This window comes from Lolium perenne, chromosome 3 (genome assembly GCF_019359855.2).
Source record: "Lolium perenne isolate Kyuss_39 chromosome 3, Kyuss_2.0, whole genome shotgun sequence".
NCBI lineage: Eukaryota > Viridiplantae > Streptophyta > Magnoliopsida > Poales > Poaceae > Lolium > Lolium perenne.
In genome coordinates this window covers 94,689,952-94,711,255 of record NC_067246.2, presented here as the reverse complement: position 1 = coordinate 94,711,255, position 21,304 = coordinate 94,689,952, and the positions used below count along the sequence as shown (strand labels likewise).

The 21,304-nt window shown below is 46.6% G+C and overlaps 1 protein-coding gene across 1 annotated transcript; it reads left to right on the top strand.

Annotated features, from left to right (window-relative positions):
- The first annotated feature begins 9,615 nt into the window (after positions 1 to 9,615).
- LOC127341888 (uncharacterized) lies at positions 9,616 to 19,631 on the top strand. The gene is made up of 14 exons (XM_071828796.1): positions 9,616 to 9,671; positions 10,819 to 10,978; positions 11,088 to 11,314; positions 12,114 to 12,270; positions 12,591 to 12,752; positions 12,847 to 13,002; positions 13,315 to 14,380; positions 14,509 to 14,549; positions 14,639 to 14,712; positions 15,195 to 15,661; positions 15,853 to 15,965; positions 16,991 to 18,240; positions 18,365 to 18,612; positions 19,302 to 19,631. Exons 1-6 carry the CDS (start codon positions 9,616 to 9,618, stop codon positions 12,931 to 12,933), a joined length of 849 nt encoding a protein of 282 aa, XP_071684897.1. The 3' UTR covers positions 12,934 to 13,002; positions 13,315 to 14,380; positions 14,509 to 14,549; positions 14,639 to 14,712; positions 15,195 to 15,661; positions 15,853 to 15,965; positions 16,991 to 18,240; positions 18,365 to 18,612; positions 19,302 to 19,631.
- Positions 19,632 to 21,304: the final 1,673 nt, after the last annotated feature.

Below are 21,304 nucleotides of genomic sequence, written 5' to 3'. Positions count from 1 at the left end.
TGCCTTTTATTTCGCATTGCCTCTTTTGCTATGTTGGATGAATTTCTTTGATCCACTAATGTCCAGTAGCATTATGCAATGTCCAGAAGTGTTAAGAATGATTGTGTCACCTCTGAATATGTTAATTTTTATTGTGCACTAACCCTCTAATAAGTTGTTTCGAGTTTGGTGTGGAGGAAGTTTTCAAGGATCAAGAGAGGAGTATGATGCAACATGATCAAGGAGAGTGAAAGCTCTAAGCTTGGGGATGCCCCGGTGGTTCACCCCAGCATATATTAAGAAGACTCAAGCATCTAATCTTGGGGATGCCCAAGGCATCCCCTTCTTCATCGACAACATTATCAGGTTCCTCCCCTGAAACTATATTTTTATTCAGTCACATCTTATGTGTTTTGCTTGGAGCGTCGGTTTGTTTTTGTTTTTTGTTTTGTTTGAATAAAATGGATCCTAGCATTCACTTTATGGGAGAGAGACACCCTCCGCTGTAGCATATGGACAAGTATGTCCTTGGTTTCTACTCATAGTATTCATGGCGAAGTTTCTCCTTCGTTAAATTGTTATATGGTTGGAATTGGAAAATGATATATGTAGTAATTGCTATAATGTCTTGGGTAATGTGATACTTGGCAATTGTTCTGCTCATGATTAAGCTCTTGCATCATATGCTTTGCACCTATTAATGAAGAAATACATAGAGCATGCTAAAATTTGGTTTGCATATTTGGTTTCTCTAAGGTCTAGATAATTTCTAGTATTGAGTTTGAACAACAAGGAAGACGGTGTAGAGTCTTATAATGTTTTCAATATGTCTTTTATGTGAGTTTTGCTGCACCGGTTCATCCTTGTGTTTGTTTCAAATAAGCCTTGCTAGCCTAAACCTTGTATCGAGAGGGAATACTTCTCATGCATCCAAAATACTTGAGCCAACCACTATGCCATTTGTGTCCACCATACCTACCTACTACATGGTATTTTCCACCATTCCAAAGTAAATTGCTTGAGTGCTACCTTTAAAATTCCATCATTCACCTTTGCAATATATAGCTCATGGGACAAATAGCTTAAAAACTATTGTGGTATTGAATATGTAATTATGCACTTTATCTCTTAATAAGTTGCTTGTTGTGCGATAACCATGTTCACTGGGGACGCCATCAACTACTCTTTGTTGAATTTCATGTGAGTTGCTATGCATGTCCGTTTTGTCTGAAGTAAGAGAGATCTACCACCTTATGGTTAAGTATGCATATTGTTAGAGAAGAACATTGGGCCGCTAACTAAAGCCATGATCCATGGTGGAAGTTTCAGTTTTGGACAAATATCCTCAATCTCAAATGAGAAAATTATTAATTGTTGTTACATGCTTATGCATAAAAGAGGAGTCCATTATCTGTTGTCTATGTTGTCCCGGTATGGATGTCTAAGTTGAAGAATAATCAATAGCGAGAAATCCAATGCGAGCTTTCTCCTTAGACCTTTGTACAGGCGGCATAGAGGTACCCCTTTGTGACACTTGGTCAAAACATGTGCATTGTGATGATCCGGTAGTCCAAGCTAATTAGGACAAGGTGCGGGCACTATTAGTACACTATGCATGAGGCTTGCAACTTGTAAGATATAATTTACATGATACATATGCTTTATTACTACCGTTGACAAAATTGTTTCATGTTTTCAAAATCAAAGCTCTAGCACAAATATAGCAATCGATGCTTTTCCTCTATGGAGGACCATTCTTTTACTTTTAATGTTGAGTCAGTTCACCTATTTCTCTCCACCTCAAGAAGCAAACACTTGTGTGAACTGTGCATTGATTCCTACATACTTGCTTATTGCACTTATTATATTACTCTATGTTGACAATATCCATGAGATATACATGTTACAAGTTGAAAGCAACCGCTGAAACTTAATCTTCTTTTGTGTTGCTTCAATGCCTTTACTTTGAATTATTGCTTTATGAGTTAACTCTTATGCAAGACTTATTGATGCTTGTCTTGAAGTGCTATTCATGAAAAGTCTTTGCTATATGATTCACTTGTTTACTCATGTCATATACATTGTTTTGATCGCTGCATTCACTACATATGCTTTACAAATAGTATGATCAAGGTTATGATGGCATGTCACTCCAGAAATTATCTGTGTTATCGTTTTACCTGCTCGGGACGAGCAGAACTAAGCTTGGGGATGCTGATACGTCTCCGACGTATCGATAATTTCTTATGTTCCATGCCACATTATTGATGTTATCTACATGTTTTATGCACACTTTATGTCATATTCGTGCATTTTCTGGAACTAACCTATTAACAAGATGCCGAAGTGCCAGTTGCTGTTTTCTGCTGTTTTTGGTTTCAGAAATCCTAGTAACGAAATATTCTCGGAATTGGACGAAATCAACGCCCAGGGGCCTATTTTTCCACGAAGCTTCCAGAAGTCCAAAGACGAAACGAAGTGGGGCCACAGGGTGCCCAAACCCTAGGGCGGCGCGCCCCCCTGGCCGCGCCGGCCTATGGTGTGGGGCCCCTGTGCCCCTCCTGACTTGCCCTTCCGCCTACTTAAAGCCTCAGTGACGAAACCCCCAGTACCGAGAGCCACGATACGGAAAACCTTACTGAGACGCCGCCGCCGCCGATCCCATCTCGGGGGATCCAGGAGATCGCCTCCGGCACCCTGCCGGAGAGGGGATTCATCTCCCGGAGGACTCTACGCCGCCATGGTCGCCTCCGGTGTGATGTGTGAGTAGTCTACCCCTGGACTATGGGTCCATAGCAGTAGCTAGATGGCTGTCTTCTCCCCATTGTGCTATCATTGTCGGATCTTGTGAGCTGCCTAACATGATCAAGATCATCTATTTGTAATTCTATATGTTGCAATTGTTGGGATCCGATGAATAGAGAATACTTGTTATGTTGATTATCAAAGTTATATCTATGTGTTGTTTATGATCTTGCATGCTCTCTGTTACTAGTAGATGCTCTGGCCAAGTAGATGCTTGTAACTCCAAGAGGGAGTATTTATGCTCGATAGTGGGTTCATGCCTGCATTGACACCTGGGACAGTGACAGAAAGTTCTAAGGTTGTGTTGTGCTGTTGCCACTAGGGATAAAACATTGATGCTATGTTTAAGGATGTAGTTGTTGATTACATTACGCACCATACTTAATGCAATTGTCTGTTGCTTTGCAACTTAATACTGGAAGGGGTTCGGATGATAACCTGAAGGTGGACTTTTTAGGCGTAGATGCAGTTGGATGACGGTCTATGTACTTTGTCGTAATGCCCAATTAAATCTCACTATACTCATCATGATATGTATGTGCATGGTCATGCTCTCTTTATTTGTCAATTGCCCAACTGTAATTTGTTCACCCAACATGCTGTTTGTCTTATGGGAGAGACACCTCTAGTGAACTGTGGACCCCGGTCCAATTCTCTTTACTGAAATACAATCTACTGCAATACTGTTTTACTGTTTTCTGCAAACAATCATCTTCCACACAATACGGTTAATCCTTTGTTACAGCAAGCCGGTGAGATTGACAACCTCACTGTTTCGTTGGGGTAAAGTACTTTGGTTGTGTTGTGCAGGTTCCACGTTGGTGCCGGAATCCCTGGTGTTGCGCCGCACTACATCCCGCCGCCATCAACCTTCAACGTGCTTCTTGGCTCCTCCTGGTTCGATAAACCTTGGTTTCTTTCTGAGGGAAAACTTGCTGCTGTGCGCATCATACCTTCCTCTTGGGGTTCCCAACGAACGTGTGAGTTACACGCCATCATTCCTCTTAGTCTAAAAAATTAGTTTCACTACTTTTTTGTGCCCAGTGTGTAATTAGTTGTTCCCTATATAGTGAATAACCATTTTTTATTTTATGCAGAAAGTTCTTTTAATCTAACTCTACATGATTAGTTCCACTAAATTTTTATTCCGCTCGTATAATAAGTTCGTACTTGATGAATAATTACTTGTTTCCTAGTGTATATTTATTTGTTCCTATTATATTCCTATTATAGTCATTACTTGTTCGTCGAACACTAAAATTATGTCATACTTGGTGAAAGATTTTTTCGAAAACCATTAAATTGCATAAACCCTGTTTTTTTGGTTCAAACTTCATGTGTTGCGACGAATGAACTAGTCAGTAGCCTAAGCTTACTAGTGTTTGATGACAACTGTGATACATGAATGTGTAAATGTTAATTTTCTCTAGGGTTGCCTTCAGTGCATGCATAGTGAATGGACCGATACATGCACGGGTCACATGCTACATGTTCAAATTCTTTTTCATCTTGTAAATATTTCTCAGGTTGGTTGACATGCTCCACGATCAGTAAAATTCTATTCTTACTTCTTAGGAGCTAAAATTTTCTTTTCTTTTCTTTTCCATGTTGCTAATGTTTTTTCAGTTAATTTACTCCACGATCAGCAATATTGTATTCTATTTTTTTTCCAAAAAACAGGCAAACTAAATACTTTTCTAATTCTTTTCCATCTTGTAAATATATTTGTTGGTCGATTTGTTTGAAGCTTGGTATATTTTTGTTCCTTATTACCCAAATTTTATTCCCGAAGAACTAAAATTTTATTCATATTTTTCCATCTTGTAATATTTTTCAGTTGATTTGTTCTGCTATCTATATAACTTTATTCCCTTTTATCCAAAAATAATTCCTTGTGAACTAGTTTTTTTTCTGTTGTTTCCCATCTTGTAAATATTTTTCCCAATTCATTTGTTCCACGATCAATAAATTTGTATCCTTATCCAAATTTTGTTCCCCGGGAATTTTTTTTCTATTTTTCTTGTATTTCCACATGATTTCTGCAATCGATAAATTTTCTAAATATGGTCTCGTGAATAGTCATGCATTAAATTTGTGTTCCAGTTGGTCTAATTTTTTCTCTATACTTATGATTTGTTCTGTTAATGGACACTCATTTGTTTTTCCATGTACCTTATTTAAGAAAACAAAATATCCTCAAAAAAATGAACAAATTGAATTTTATCCGACTATGTGTAATGTTACTAGTGGATTAGGCCATTCCCAATGCATCAGTACTAATTGTCGTATTTTGCTAAGAAACGAGGGCATAAAATGCGACCATCACAATGGGCTATATGTATATGGTGTTTCCACCACACTCTATACAATATCAATATGTGGTAAAGAATTGGAACAAAAAAATTATTCCTGGGCAACAAATTTTTTGATAAAATGGAAGAAAAGTTCGTCGATCCTGAAACAAATCAACGAGAAAAATATTTACAAGGAAAAGAATTGGAACAAATGTTTAGTTCTTGAGTACAAATTTGGATATGATGAAATACAAATTTACCAATAACTGAACAAATCAATCGGAAAACATTTTCTAGATGGAAAAGATTGGAAAAAAATCAGTTCTCTAGGAACAAATTTTGGACAAAATGGAAGAGTTGAGGGGTAAACGCAGCCGGAGTCACCCTTGATTGCTTCTACAGTTCTTACAACGTCTTAATCTATATAAATGTAGCTTGAATGAACTAATCTCTATCTTGCAAAATCCTTGTAATAAACCTACTATTAATTTTAATTAAGATGTTTAAGATCGTATAAAGAAGATCATATTTTTTTAGGATAGCAAGATACAATACAGAAGCTAAAGATTGCACCTATGCTTGGGGATATATGGGAACAAAAAATCCAAGTAACTATAGGCAAACATATATGCCATGTAATGTTGATCTAGGAGCTAGTGTTTCATTTATTCCTTAAAATTTATGTGATGCTTTGGATATTGGTACCATGTCTCCATGTAATGATAATTTATGACTTGACGATTCTTCTACCAAACATGCTATAGGAAATGTTGATAGTATAGCTATTGAGTTACATATGATATTCGTACATGAGGATTGTTATGTAATACACATGGAGATCAAGCAATTATCTCGGTCCTATAATTCTTGGTAAACTTTTTATGAGAACTTCGGGGAGCGGTAATTCATGATAAGAAAGGTAATGTGAAGTTTCAATTCCCTCACAAGAAATGTATGGGGCATTTCTCAAGGAAGACAGAGGCCGCAATCAAGATAAAAAACTGGCATCATAATCAATACCCCTCCTAAAACAAGGTATCGGTCCTAGCTATATGTCAATAAAGAAAGCGCTTCCGAGAGGCAGCCCATTTATATTGTATTCTTGCTTTTTGTTTGGAGTTCTTATTGTAGTTAGAAAGTTCTATTTTTTGTTTCTCTATCTTTTTTTGAAATAAAGTGACTAGTTTTACACATTGGATTGGATTGATTTTCGAAACTATGTGGATTTGTTGTTCCAGCATGTTGTTTTCATGATTTTTATTTTATATAATTTGTTGGAAGCTCGTAAAATCACAAAAAGTTCAGATTTTTCTGAGATGTTTAAATCGTCTGTGAAAACAATGTTTGCTGCTTGTGTTTTTCAAAATAGATTTTTTGTTGTTATTGTTGTTGCAAGAGTGGCACTTTTGATACTTAATATTATTCCTTATGGGCCTTGCATTATTTTCTGGATGTTAACCACTTCAAAAACTTCTATGGACATTTGGAACCAAGTTTTTTTGGAGGCTTTGGCAGTATATAGGATTTTTTGTTTCAAACACCAATGTCTCCGCACAAAAAAAAGAGAGAGTTTCTTCTTGTGATTTGTTTTTACATAGCAAATGAAGGAACACCAAACTAAGAATCATCCAATAATAGGCCATAACTTGGCTGAATACATAGGAATACAGTGTCAGTACCTATATCTCATACTAGACCATTGCTGTTTTAGCTGGCCAGCCTGACTTCCTGATTCGAAGTTTTAGTTGATTGTACTTTTGGTTCCCACACGGCAAATACATCACAGTTACACCGTGGAACGAAATACGTACACCTATTTGATTTGTAAGGTAAAGGCAAGGGCAGTCTAGTTGTGTCGCCTGCAGTTGGCTCTGATCTCGCCGGGCTGGTTCTGCGCGCTCATCCTGAGCATGGAGCTGACGAACGCCTGGAAGAACTTGCCCTGCGACGCCGCGTAGAGCGCCACCATCCGCCGCGTCTTGGGGTGCGTCAGCAGCGCCTCGTCCGACGCCAGCAGCCCGTGCCCGGTCTGCAGCATCTTGAAGTAGGCGTTGTCGAACGCCGCCGACGTCGGGTCCATCCACGCCCCGGCGCCCTTCGCCGTGTTGTTCGCTGGGCACGCCCTCCGCAGCGCCGCCGCGAACGACGGCCTCAGCGCCGGGTCCGCCACGCCGGCGCCGCCGCCGCCGCCCGGGAAGCCGCGGATGCGGGTCTCGAAGGAGGAGCAGTGCGCGAACCCCAGCGTGTGCCCGCCCGAGAGCACGACGAGGTCCTTGGCCGACAGCCCCACCGCGTGGAACGCCTGCTTCAGCTGATCGAAGGTCGCGCCCGGGCCGGGAAGCAGCGAGGTGGTGAGCGACACCCGACCGTCACCGCGGCCTAGAGGGACCGCCCAGCACAAGACGACACGACGCCCGGGCAGAGGGACTCGACGAAGGCCGCCTTGGCGTTGTCGAAATCCGGCCCAACGCCAAATAACCTCTCCTCCCGAAACCAAACCAAACCCACTCCCTTTCCAATCCTCCCACCCAACCAGGAACGAGATCCTCTGACTTAGGAGCTTACTACTGCAGAGGGACGTAGATGATTGTGGGTCATTTGTTTTGCATCCGACGGCAGCAGAACACGCTGAGCAGTCAGACCCAAAGCCCACTTTGACGAAGTGAAGGAAAACGGCGAGCTCCAGCTCTGAGAAAAATGGTTTCCGTCCCCATATTTTCCTTCAGCCGCCGTCGTCGCTTGCCGACACGCCTGGCTCCACGATCCTGGTCGGCTGCCCAACGCCGTTGACGTTACTATCATCGCTTGCCGGCACGCCTGGCTCCACGATCCTGGTCGTCTGCCCAGCGTTGTCGAGGTCGTCGTCGTCGATTGCCAGCACACCTGGCACCACGATCCAAGCGCCTTCGAGGCCTCCGTCACCGCTTGTCGGCACGCCTGGCTCCACGATCCTGATCGGCTGCCCAGCGCCTTCGAGGTCGCCATCGTCGCTTGCCGGCACGCCTGGCTCCACGATCCTGGTCGGCTGCCCAGCGCCGTTGAGGTCGCCGTCGTCGCTTGCCGGCACGCCTGGCTCCACGATCCTGGTTGGCTGCCCAGCGTTGTCGAGGGGCCGCTCTCAATCGGCGTCTCAACCGACTTCTGTGTCATCCTAGTCACCACCCTCTACCTGCGCACTCGGTCGCTAACATGCCGAGCTCCACGGACGGTCGAGTTCACCACGATGCCGTGGCCGTCTGAACCAGTGCCCATGTCGACGCGCTCATGCTGCCCTTAGGGCATCTCCAACGGGGCGACGCATTTCGGACGCTCAAAAAATTTAAACTAACACGATGCATGCGCCAACTCCTCCTCCTCCTCGTCATCGAGCATGGCGTCCAGCTCTGGTGCATGAGCCGTGCCACCTCGACGGGCAGCGGCACCCTGTTCGTCCGCTCCGCCTTCTTGGTGTCGCTGCCGGATGCCTCGGAGTCGTGCTTCTTCTTTCCCATGGTTAGGGCATCTCCAGCGGCGCGACGCAAACGGTTGCTCAGCGACCGTTTGCGTCCGCTTTGGTCGTAAATGCGTCTGGCACCCTCTCCAGCGGCACGACGCAAAGTGACCGGGCCGTCCGCGGAGACGCAAACCTGGCCCAAATATGCGCCAGGTTTGCGTCTCGGCGGACGCTGCGCGGACGCGCAAAGTGTCCGCTGCGGTCTCCACCGGGCCCGCTGGCGGCGAGCTCGCATGGAGGGCATCGCTCCGCGGCCATTGCTTCCGCGGTCGGCGCTCGCGTCTGCGCCGCCATGAATGCCGCAGCCTTCCCGTTCTGCGCGTGCACCGGCGGGCGGCGGCTGGGCTTCGCGCCGCCTTCAATGGCATCGTATCCGTGCGCGGCCGCCCTTAAAGTCCGGCGGCCGCGTTGCTCCTTCGCCCACAGCTCCACTCGCACCACACCCGCCGCGGGGCCATGGGGAAGAAGAACGACTTCGAGGCCTCGGGCAGCGGCAGCAAGAAGGTGCCGCTCCCCGTCACGGTGGGGAGGCTCATGCACGGCAAATGGGTGCCGTGCGACGCCGGTCCGGCGTGCGGTGCACTGGTGGCGGCTCGGCTGCCGCCGGTGCCCATCCCTCCGATACTGTGCGCGAGCCTGAGCGGACCAAGGAGATCCGGCGCAGAGGCGGTATCGCCGCGGACCTCCGCGCCGATCCGGCGTACGCCATCGACTCCGAGCAATGGCGTACGTACTCGTCCACGGAGACGGACGGTAGACGCAGGGCTGGCTTCATGGGCGATGTGATTATCCCTTCGGCCTGCACCGCCGGCTCGTCGTCGCCAGGCGCCGACGCGACGTGAGCAGCCGCAAAGACAACGACCGCGAGGACGAGGACGACGACGACGAAGCCTACGCCGTCTACGACGACGACGACGACTACATCGAGGCGCTCGCGTACCATAGCGAGGAGGTGAAGGACGACGGCGACGACTACGTCGGCCTCGTCTTCCACGAATGGCGCGAGCCATGGCGGAGGGCCGGAACTTCGAGTTCCTCGACAACATGACGGACGACGAGATGGCCAAGCTGGGCCTCCTCGTCTCCGAGCACGACGCGCTGTGCGGCCGCCGTTGCCCCGCTACGCCACCGCTGTCATGCCGCCGGGCCTGTCCGCGGATGAAGCCCTTCGACAGCGCTCTGGACTCGGCGGCGCCTCCTCCACCGCCGCCACAGCCCTTGGGCGCCTCCTCCACCGCCGCCACAGCCTTGGGCGCCTCCCACCGCCGCCACAGCCTTATGGCTGGGCTCCTCATCCGCCGCCACGCCCGCAGCCCTGGCGCCTCCACCGCCGCCTCGGCCGCGGCCTCGTCAACCTCGAGCACCGCGATCGCGCCGCGTACGCTCCCCGGATGGCAATCGGCCGTGGGACATACGGAGGTCATCGTCTTTGAGCCGACGAGGAGCAAGACGGCCACGACGGCGACGATGGCGTTTTAGGTTTTTTTTATTATGTTTCAGTTTTTGTAAATTATGTTTCAGTTCAAAAAAATGGTTCGTCCTAAAAAAAATGCGACGTGCCGCTGGAGCCACCCCCGACGCAAACGGACGCGCGGTCGTTTTCGACCAAAAGGGCCGACGCAAACGGACGAGCGCGGACGCTAAAATGCGTCGCGCCGCTGGAGATGCCCTTATGCGGTGGCGCCTGACGGTGAGTGGTGGGAGTTGAGTTGTCAGTGTTTGGGTAATGGCAAGGACGATGCCGGTCGACTTTTAAAGGCCGAGCGCGTGGGACATGATAGCATTGATGGCAGCGTAGAAACCTAGCCACCGCTCGCCAGTGCGTGTGTAGAAGAGGCAGCCCCGAAATTGATGACGATGGCTGCGACGCAGACGCGATGACCACCGAAGCGGTGGTGGTAGAAGCGATGCGCTCGATACAGCCCTATGGCTCGCTGCCAGGCGGACCCGTTCGAAAAGCGAGCGGTTACTTGGCGCATCTGCACAGCGGACACAGCGATGCATCCGAGACGCAAATATGCGCCGAGTTTGCGTCTTGGCGGACAACCCGATTACTATGCATCGGACCGCTGGACCTGATCGTAGACACATTTTTTGTCCGCATGGACGCATTGAGATGCCCTTAGCACAAGTGAATTTGGGCTGACTCCACGCTGTGGTTAGCCCTACGCACTTGCTGCCATCCGATGCCCAACCAACGACCCAAAATCATCTACGTCCCTCTGCAGTAGTAAGCTCCTAAGTCAGAGGATCTCGTTCCCCCAACCAAACCCTAACCCGGCAGAGGCGGCAGCAGCACATCCCACGGCCCCGCGCATCCCTTCCCTGCGCGCCGCTCCGTCGACAACCTCCTTCGAGCTCCACCGACGACCTCCTCCTCGCCTTCTTCCGGGCCAAGACGGTCGAGGTGAGCTCCATCTATCCACTCGCTCCCCTTCTCTATACTCGGCTACTCTCCACCGCGCAATTAATTTTATTTTCAGTCTGAGCGAGAATGCTTCATCTAAATTCTGCAGAGAACTACCACTTCCCACCGCGCAAGGAAGGCGTGGATTCAATTTCTCGCGGACAGACGGACGGACGAGCAAGCGGCGCCGCGAGGAAGGAAAAGCCACCGACGCCCGCGCGGCGGAGGAGTGTGGAGCGGCCTCGGCGGCGGCTGCTGCGATGGGGCTGCTTTCCAACTGGGTGGAGCGGTCGGACATCTACACATGGAGGGCCGTCTACGCATACACCCACCACGGTAAGTACCCTGCAGCCCCCATCCTCCCCTCCCCTGGCTGCGTCCGTTTCTCTGAATTCCAATCTCTCAACTTTACAGTGAAATGGCTTCATGTATATTCCCTGTAACTTGTATAATCTTGTTGTGGCATTTAGGTTGGAGCAGTACAACGAATTCTCAACCAGATTTTGTGCTTTCATCAAACTGAAACTTTCATGATTCTCCAATTCCCAGCTGAACGTACATGTATACTGTTACGTCCTTAATTTCCTCTCTATTTCATATCACAATTAGTAGCGATACAGGCAGATTCGAATTGGTAGTTGGGGATGGAGAGGACAAAGTTCAGAGAGAGAGAGAGAGAGAGAGAGAGAGAGAGAGAGAGAGAGAGAGAGAGAGAGAGAGAGAGAGAGAGAGAGAGAGTGTTCAGAGAGAAAGCAAGTTCAGAAATGACTTCATCCATTCTCCTGCTTCCCGTGATTGCGCTAGTTAAGGTCCCACACCTTGGCATCCAGACGTGTACTGGGCTGTCGAGTCCGACGTGGCCGCTCCTTAATCTTGTCTTCAGTCTCTGACTGTGGCCCTGCTCCAGCTGTGTCCGCTTCAAGCCTGGCCTGCCTCTCTGCTGCTCTCCTTGCCTGCCGGATTCTTGTGTTATTATTGCGAGTTTCTATTTTTCATGCATGTCCGTCAGTTGCTCTTGATCGGATTATTGTCCCTGGTCGTAGTAGAGATTGCATTGTGTACTCTTTCTAATTTCAGTTACAAGATTTCCTCTAATGAGTTTCTTGCGTTCCTCCTCATACTCTAACTTGAGCAGATGCCAGGCTCGTGAGGAAACCCAAGGCCACGGTTGCTCAACCACCAGTCGCAGGAACCCACCGAAGACGTACAACTTTGAAGCATCTGATGCTCACAATGAGCTGGCAGTGGTCGATTATTTCAAAGACATTTACAGGTTCTACAACAGGACTGAGGTGAGCTTCCGACCATTTGTTTCTTTTTGGTTGCTGTCACAGTGACAATATTGTTTTTTTTTTATGAGGTGAGCATTCAGTATGATTCAGATTCAGTAGGATTTATGTTGAATACTCCATTGTTGAGTCAAATGTGCAGTAAATAAATTCATATCCACATGAGGCTTGTTCTCTATTCCCACATGAGGCTTGCTCAGCTCATTTGATCAATTCCTGTTTCAGTTCTTCTCTATGCTCACAAGGCTTGTTTCTAAGCTTGCAACTTGCTATGCTTTTGTGGTAACACTTTTTAAGAACACACTGTCTACTTTATCTTTCAGTTCTTCTCTATGTTGGCTGGATTTAATTCTGAGTTGATTCCCAAAGGAAGTGAGAAGGATGACCAAGCGAAGAATAAGCGTTATATGAGTGATAAGAGCCAGAAGCAGACCACAAAATGTAGAGCAGATGGTTGGCATCCCTGCCTTGCACGCCCTCATGAAGTGAGAAGGAATTCCAGCCTGTTGCTATTACCTTGACCATTTAAGCTAGTTGTGCTTATTCCTAACCATCATGTTCCTTTCTTTTTATGACCAGGCTTTGACACGTTCTGCATGTGCATGGTTTTCACTTCCAGTGCCTCCTACTAGGGACTCTAATGGAACCAAGGATGAAATTCCCTAGGTACCAAGGACTGCTCCTGCTCTTGAACTTGCTGACATTGATATAGCAATGGTAATTACTGGCACTTAGGTATGTTAAGGCATACCATCTTAGTCATGATGTTCCATTGGTATAGTCTCATATTCAGAAAGTTAAACTTGTTCTCCTGATTTTTTCTGTTAATTTAAGTGCCACTTGTTAGTTTCAGTAAATTAATCAGGTCTTGATAGTTTAAGTACTGTGCTACAGGAGCAAAACTAATCACAAGGATTGTATGAACTGCAGAAATATATACTGAAATTTTCCATTAACATTACTCAAATTTGCTTCAGTAATTGTTTATTGCATTTCAATGGAGTAGTGCAGTGCCTAGATGATTGACATCCTCTTCTTGTTCTTCAGGTGGACTAAAATTTAGATCTGGAAGCACCATTGTTGTTCAGGCGCGACCTCGACGACCTTGGGACGTGGCGACAAGCGAGGAAGTAGTGCTTGGCCTGCAACTGACGTCCTTGTGATCTCCTGGCCCTAGCCCTGGCACCTCATGGCGAAGCCCTGGACGAGCTTCTGGCTAGGGAATGGCGGCTGGCTTCAGGGAACTTGAGTGCAGCTGGGTGACACCCGCTAATGATCGACCTGGAGGTGAACAAGCTCGCCGGATCGATCAGACCTGGAGTGCAGCTGGGGACGATCCAGTGAATTGATCGGACCAGGAGTGCAGCTGGGCGACGACCGACGATCCAGTGGATCGATCAGGCCTGGAGTGAAGTTGGGCGACGAGCCTGTGGATCGATCGGGGCGATCGGAGCTGGATGCGCGCGCGTGGATCGTGTGGCGAGCTGGGCCACGTGTGCGCATGGATGGGGAGGAACGAGTCTCCCTGGGGGAGGAGGAGATGGCCGGGGGAGGATCGATTCCGGTGGAGATGAGAAGCTGGCCGGTGGCGGATTGATTCCGGTGGCGGACGATGGGGAATCGAGATCTGGATTCGAATTGTAGATAGGGGTATCGATGTCTTTTTGTAGCGTTTTCACCTGGTCGGAACAGCTCCCCGACGTCTTATATTTCTAGACGGAGGGAGTAATTAATTAATTAATGATCTCTCCAAGACCAAATCCGGCCCAACGCGCCACCTCTCCTCCCGAAACCAAACCCACTCCCTTCCCAATCCTCCCACCCAACCAAACCCTAACCCTAACCCGGCAGAGGCGGTGGCGCCCCCCACCCAGGCAGCAGCAGATCCCACGGCCCCGCGCCGGGCTTTCTCGCCGGCGCGGGCGTGCATCCCTTCCCTACGTGCCGCTCCGTCCAGCTCGCCTCGCTGCGGCGTCGCGCGTCTGGCCCTGCCGAACCCAACCAGGACGTATGCGGCGACGATCCATCCGCAGCAACAACCTGACCAAGTCCTTGCCGCCGCTGCTGCTCTTCCTCGCGGCCTGAGTTTGCCGGCTCACGCGCCCCATCCGTGGTAACCTCCCGATCTGAGCTCCTCTCCTCTCCACACACACAAAAATGCAATATTTACTCTACTTATTTTTCTCTAGCGGGAAAAAACTAATGCCATATTTCTTCTTGTTCACCATCCTGCTTCTGCAGCTCACGACCAGGATCTCTCACACTCCAATCATGCTTCTACAGTAAGTAAGCAAATCTTGCTTCCTCCACACACTCGTCCTGGTTCAAAAGTACTAACCAAACGGGAACGCTTCCACATTTTGTTCTTCAGGTACACCGGGGTTGCTGTTTCGGTGCTGCTGTCTACTGCCGTCCACGTCATGCCGCTGCCGGTGTGCTCCCAAGGTCTCTGTCTCAACCCCCAAACCTATTCTCCTTCAGCTGTGTTTGTGTTTCTGCTTTTCTTCAACCGGACGGACGGACGAACCTATCGGGCTTGCTGCGAAAAAACTACCTCCATACCAACATAGCTGTCGAAAATCTTTTGAGATTCGCATACGAATCTAGATTCTACAAGCCTTCTACTGTCTAGATACATACAAGTCTAGACCAAATCAGCGGCACTTATTTTGAAACGGAGGAATTACTTTCTTTCTTCTTCTTCTACTACTGGTACTAGTAGTAATAGTCATCTGAGCACGTGCCAATTTGTGGGCAAAGCTTCCATTAACTTTGAAAACCTGCTTCATGCACTTCCATCACCTACTCATGCCCTTCTACATCAGCTCCGAAAACACTCACCGCCAGGACGTTCTACTAGAAACCATCTTGTTTTTTAAACGTGTCACATATCCTGTAAGATTAACTTGTTATTATTCATGCTTTAGGTCCATTTTCCTCAGGTCACTGTCCATTCCCGTCGCCGGCACTTATTTTGAAACGGAGGAATTACTTTCTTTCTTCTTCTTCTACTACTGGTACTAGTAGTAATAGTCATCTGAGCACGTGCCAATTTGTGGGCAAAGCTTCCATTAACTTTGAAAACCTGCTTCATGCACTTCCATCACCTACTCATGCCCTTCTACATCAGCTCCGAAAACACTCACCGCCAGGACGTTCTACTAGAAACCATCTTGTTTTTTAAACGTGTCACATATCCTGTAAGATTAACTTGTTATTATTCATGCTTTAGGTCCATTTTCCTCAGGTCACTGTCCATTCCCGTCGCCGGCGCCTCTGCTAGGTGCTGCGGTGGCGTTGCTCTCCACCAGGGCTACTGCTAGGTGCTACTACATTCTTCAACTCGGACCTCCACCACAGCACCGCGTCCACAATCCGGACAACAAAATCCGAGGTCTGAAATCTGCATGTGACTTCCTTCCCCTCTACATGCTTCTATATATGGCGAATGAGTCTGGTTATGCTTCTAGATTCATTGGTAGCATGTGCGTGTGGTTAGTAAGTGGATCAATGCAGATTTATATGGGATATTGCTATTTGCACGTCCACTTTATATTATATCTGAATTGACTCAGTTTTGGTCAGGTTATGTTCATGTACCGGTGGTGGTGCCTGCTGCTGCTGCTGATGCCGTTGTGTCACCCAGCTGCCCCAGTTTTCTTCGATTGGGACCTCCTACAGTACCGTGTTCCCGCTCGGTGAGTACGCATGACTGCGCATCTTCCCTTGACCTCACCTCCGTTGCTTTATTGCTGATGATGCGCTTCTTCTTTGTGCTTGTTCATTGCTACCAGTTGCTTGCTTTGTAATGTTTCAGCGGTCAAAAGGTTGGAACCACCACAACATGTAGCAATTGTTTCCTTTCCACGTTATGTGATGTTTGTTGTTGACTTGCATCAGTCGGTAGTCTTGGCTGAAACTTGTGATCGAGCCTGGGAAGTGGAATTATATATCCAAAGCTGACAATTTATTATCAGTTACGTATTTGCTATTTGATGCAAAATCTCCAGAAAATCAGTATGGGTCGTCAAAATGTTGAATGAAGTTGCTGATTGATGTTCTGTTGATATATGAGCTTAACCATGTCTTAGTTATTTGCTTCTTAGAATTCCCGAAAATGAACTTGCAGCAGCAAATTCGTCCTTCTTCCAATATGAGCTCTCATCTGAGTCCAGGCCTCAATAATAAAAGATCTCGTCTTGTTCAAGCTCCTGCCTTCTCGTGCATATGAGAAGGAGCTCGGTCACTAGTTGATCTTGCTTTCTCTCGTGAGTCTGGACAAATGCAACACTCGTGTCCAATGCAACTAGCAAAAATATTTGAGATCCCACACATTCTCTGTACCTTGGATGTAAAATTAACCTGCTCTAAAAACATTTCAAGTCCTGTCATGCTTATAATACAGTGTACACTGGAAAACTATTTGAACAGAGTACTGCTTCTCTCACTTGCAGCTCTCTAGTTGAGCTTAATCTGTGCATTTTGCATTAATTCCCTTTCAGTTTATTTATGTCTTCCTATTTCCTCCACCTAAACTGTATCATCATATTATTACTTCTGTCTGTAAAGAATGCAAATTTCCGTTTCACCCAGATAGTATCACAAGTTTGTTATACAGTTTGCAAGTCAATATGAGTTGTTCAATTGGACACTGACTAGCAAAATTACTTGTTGTTTGTATTCTGCAAGAATAACTTCTTACTCATGATTTGATTTTGATCAGGTCACTGTCCTTTTCCGGTGGTGTTGCCCTCCGGTGGTGCTGTAGTACCGTGGTGGTGGTGTTCTGCAAATGCTCCTGCTGGTGCTGCCTGCATCCACTAATGGCTGTTGCTCCTGGCTTCTTCGACTGGGTCTATCGTACAGCGCCATCCCCCCCAAAGATCTCTCCTTCTCTCACCGTTTCTCTCTATTTTCCTTGAACTGCGCCATGTATGTTTGCGTAGAAGTGAGGTTTGATTTTCTTTTTACTACCTTGTTAGTCTGTGGTGATGATAAATGTCTGAATATCTATTCCTTTGTTGTATGTGTGTTGCTTCCAGAGCAAAACAATGCTATATTCCTTCGTTGCTATTGACTGGCATGCCTTGATTGGTCTGGTTCTCACTAGACACTGTGCTCTGTTTTGGTCTTGTTGACTTGATTAGGTTATCTCTCTAGTAGATTGGCTACTGTTTTTGGTTTAATTTATGCATTAAAAGCATTGTAAGGTTCAACTGATTGATTTGTAGCACAATATCGATGATTTGCTCAAATACTAGACCTGGATAGGTTTGCTAGCTCTTTACTTGTTTTGTTGGAGTAAAATGATTGTTCTTTAGCAGCAGCGAAGCAAACAAAGTTTACATATTTCAAAAGGGTTTATTTGTTGCCAATCACGTGGTTTCTTTTAATACACGGGTTTTTGGAGTAATCAAATCATTTGACAAGTTCCAACCTATTTATGCTTGTATGAATTCAAACTTGTCTAGACTGATGTGTTGCTCTTGTTGGATAATACTAGCTGATTATTAATCAACTACTTGTTGTACTACTACTATTTAACATCTTATTTTGCAGCTAGATTAATTAAGTAACCGTGTGGAGATAGATTTCTCCCATCTATTTTTTTTGTAGAACCATTGGTAGCACATGCCTGTGAGGCTGTAAGTAAGTGGATGAAAAGCATTAGCATGCAGATTTTGTACACGATACCGCTATTTGCACATCTAGTTTATTTGCAATTCTGAATTGATGGTTCAGTTATGCTCAGGTTACGTTCCTGTAACGGTGGTGCCCTCTGGTTGTGCTGGTGCTGCTGGCGTCTGCGTCGCCGAGCTGCCCCTGTTTTCTTCGACTGTGGTGGTGCTGCTGCTGGCACGGCTTCTTTAGCCCGGATGTGCCCCTGGTCTGCGTAGTTGGTGGTCTCGCTTGCCGACGGGTCGGTGCCTCTCCTCCTCCTACTGAGACAACATCGGCAAATAGATGGCTCAGGTCAGCTCTCCAGCTCCATCGGCTTAGAATGAAATTTTTAGATGGAAAGGCATGTCTTAAACCTGACTTCTATTCAATGTGGAGCTTGAGTTATTCGTAGTAAAAGATTTATGTTTTAATGTAGGGTTTCTGTTTGCTGGTTGCACTTAATGGAGCTGATCTGGACTACTATATCAAAGTGGTCAATTTGTTGTGAGTCAACGCAATGCTGGCTTATAATGATGCATGAATTCTATTGTTTCTTGTTTCAAATGCCTGCCGCTGCTTATCTTGAAACATTGATTGCTTTGCTGACCATTCCATTTTTTGTTTGTTTTGAGGATGAGTACTAAATGGCAACGGTGGCCTTCTTCTTTGACCACATGAGGTTTGGTGAGTTTTTTGTCCTCCCTTCTCTCCTTTACATGCGCTGTGATACCATGGCCATGGAGATTTTTCTACTTGGGCAGACATACTTGCTCCTGTGTTTTTATGTCATCAGCCAAATTCCTGCAATGTCAGAATTTGGAGTTTCCATCTCCAAGATATATATGTAAATTGTTTTGTAGCTGGAATTTGCAGCTGCTGATATCTATGATGGAGCAAGTATATGTTCTTTGGCTATGTTGACAATCTGCACAATTCCATTTATCTTTTTGACATGCTGATCTGATGTAGGGAAGTGAAGTTAGTTCTGTGTATGTATAGTTTAGACCAGTTCAGATCGGTAGCTAGAAATGGACAAACCTGAAACCCTATTCATACGGTTGAATACAATTCACTTGCTGTTAGTAAGCTGCCATTTCGTTTGGTAGTTGCAAACGTGCAAATGATATCTGCACATGTATGTCACATGTATAAGAATCTTGATCCGCCGGAATTTATTTATTTTACGATAGCTTGATAACCCATGATGTAGTAGCTATTCCACATACATAGGTAGCATGGGTAATATCGCTGTGCCCTGTGTGTGTATAGTCGAAAGCCGCCATCCAAATATATTTATCTACTATTGCGAAACTTGCTATGGAGGAGCTGACCATCATTTTGTTTTTGTTTTTGTTTTTGTCATTGGATAACAGGTAGCAGCTGGGGCCAGATGCATCTCTTGGAAGCAAGCTGGCTGGAAAGACCTTGGGGACAAGGATATGTCACCAAGCGATGTCTCTTGGTCCCGATTCCCGAAGCAGCAGCTGGGCTCCTAGCAAGCATCTTGATTAGCTTGATGTATATGGTCGCAATGCATGGGCAACCTGATGCATGTGTTGTTTTGCTGATCGTCCCAAGACTGAATTGTATGAGATGTGCTGTATGCACCTCATCTTTGTTCATATGAATTGTTTGCTGTGTGATCTGGGTGTCCGAAAAACCAAGAAGGTCAATCCAAAAAATTTAATTTTCTGTGATCTCAAGTTGATTACGTAACTATTTATCATGTTTTTTCTCTCAAAAAATTTCTCTGACTTTCCTGTAAAAAAAGAGAGAAATTGAGCTAGCTGTACAAAATGCACTTGGGCCAAGCAGTGCTAGCTAGAGTGTGTGTTGGGCTCGATTCCATTGTTTCAGCTTAGCTGCCTCAGCGGGAAATGGAAATTGCCTAGGTAGAGTCTTCGCCTCGAAACTAGGACCAGTCTGGCTATCCATGCGTGCTACTAAAGTGCGCTCAAGTAGTATAAAAAAGATGGCAATAACAAGTGAAGCAACTCACCGGCCGGTTAATAAATCAATAAATCCAGACCTACGGACTGGTGCGGTTTAGGAAATTCACTTGCTTAATAATCGGGACTTTGGGAGTCACCTCTAAGTCAGTAAGATTTTTTTTTTTTTGGTAAAACTTGCCCCTAGTGTTACTTTTTTTCCCCTTGAGGTAGTGTAGTGTTACTCTTAATAAACAAAGAGCTAGTAGCTCTTCACATCAGCTGAAACGAGTCGCTATTGACACCGCTAATGTCAAAAAAAAAAAGGAAAGGTCTCATGGCAAAATTTTCCAAGACGGAGTATAATTTAACCTCCCATTGCGTCGCCTCCTCGTAGGTGGTTCGACGGCACAAACCCTAGCACCACTCCTACACCTGTCCATCCCTGTCCTGCTGCTGAGGAAGGTGGTAGCTAGCTGTCACTGCTCCACGTTGAGGTGGGGGATTCTAGAGTCTACAACCTCATGCGGAGAGGGAGACGTCGACCTAGAGAAGATCAAGTGGCAAGCGTCGGTGCTACATATCTGAAGATGGTTGCTCCCGTCTCATGTCTTTGTGCTTGCAGTGCGGAGGTTGCCACGATGGGCTTCCGACAACATATCTGAAGATGGTTGCTCCCGTCTCATGTCTCACCTCCCCAATGAGCGGCGAGGGCAGCGTCGACCTAGAGATGAGTGGCAAGTGTTGGTGCTACATGTTGTGTGTTTGCAGTGCGGGGGTTGCCCCAATAGGCTTCCGGCGCCATACGTGAAGGCCCAATGGGCGGCGAGGGCGGCATCAACCTAGAGGTGAGTGGCAAGCGTCGGTGCTACATGTTGTGTGCTTGCAGTGCGGAGGTTGCCCCAATGGCTTCCGGCGCCATATCTGAAGATGGTTGCTCCCGTTTCCCGTCTCAACTCCCCGGCCCTGGATCCCGACAACATTGCCTCTTCTAGCGATTGTGGGGATTGTGTGTGTGTGTGTGTGTGTGGGGGGGGGGGGGGGGGGGGGTTCAGCCCGTTATTTGAAGTGCGGTGGCATGCTCGGGTCCTTATTTTATGGTAAGAAACGGTTATTACCATTTCCCGTGTCATCTCGACGCCGTGGCGGCATGTAAGGGTCTGTATTTTTAATGCTTCTATTCACTTTTTTGCTATAACACGCCTATAGGGCCATAGGGGCATGACTCCTATTTGTAACTTTTGCATCCAGCCTCCGATCTAAGCGACTTCAAAGGTGTTAGCAAGGTTTCAAGGAGCTAGGCCATTTCACATTTCTACTTTCATAATTTGGTCGTTTCCTCATAAGTGCGCTGATCGATCTAGGCGCGAGCAGAAAGGCTATTTAGGCCTCAAACGCCCCCATGTGTTTGATACAACAAAAGTGATCAGACTACAGCGAAAATTGAC

Excerpts from the sequence above, each read along its gene's own strand:
- LOC127341888 (XM_071828796.1), top strand. The coding sequence starts at position 9,616 with ATGACGGACGACGAGATGGCCAAGCTGGGCCTCCTCGTCTCCGAGCAC. Across the intron at positions 11,315-12,113 it reads CTACGCATACACCCACCACG|ATGCCAGGCTCGTGAGGAAA; the intron begins GTAAGTACCCTG and ends TAACTTGAGCAG. Across the intron at positions 12,271-12,590 it reads GGTTCTACAACAGGACTGAG|TTCTTCTCTATGTTGGCTGG; the intron begins GTGAGCTTCCGA and ends TTTATCTTTCAG.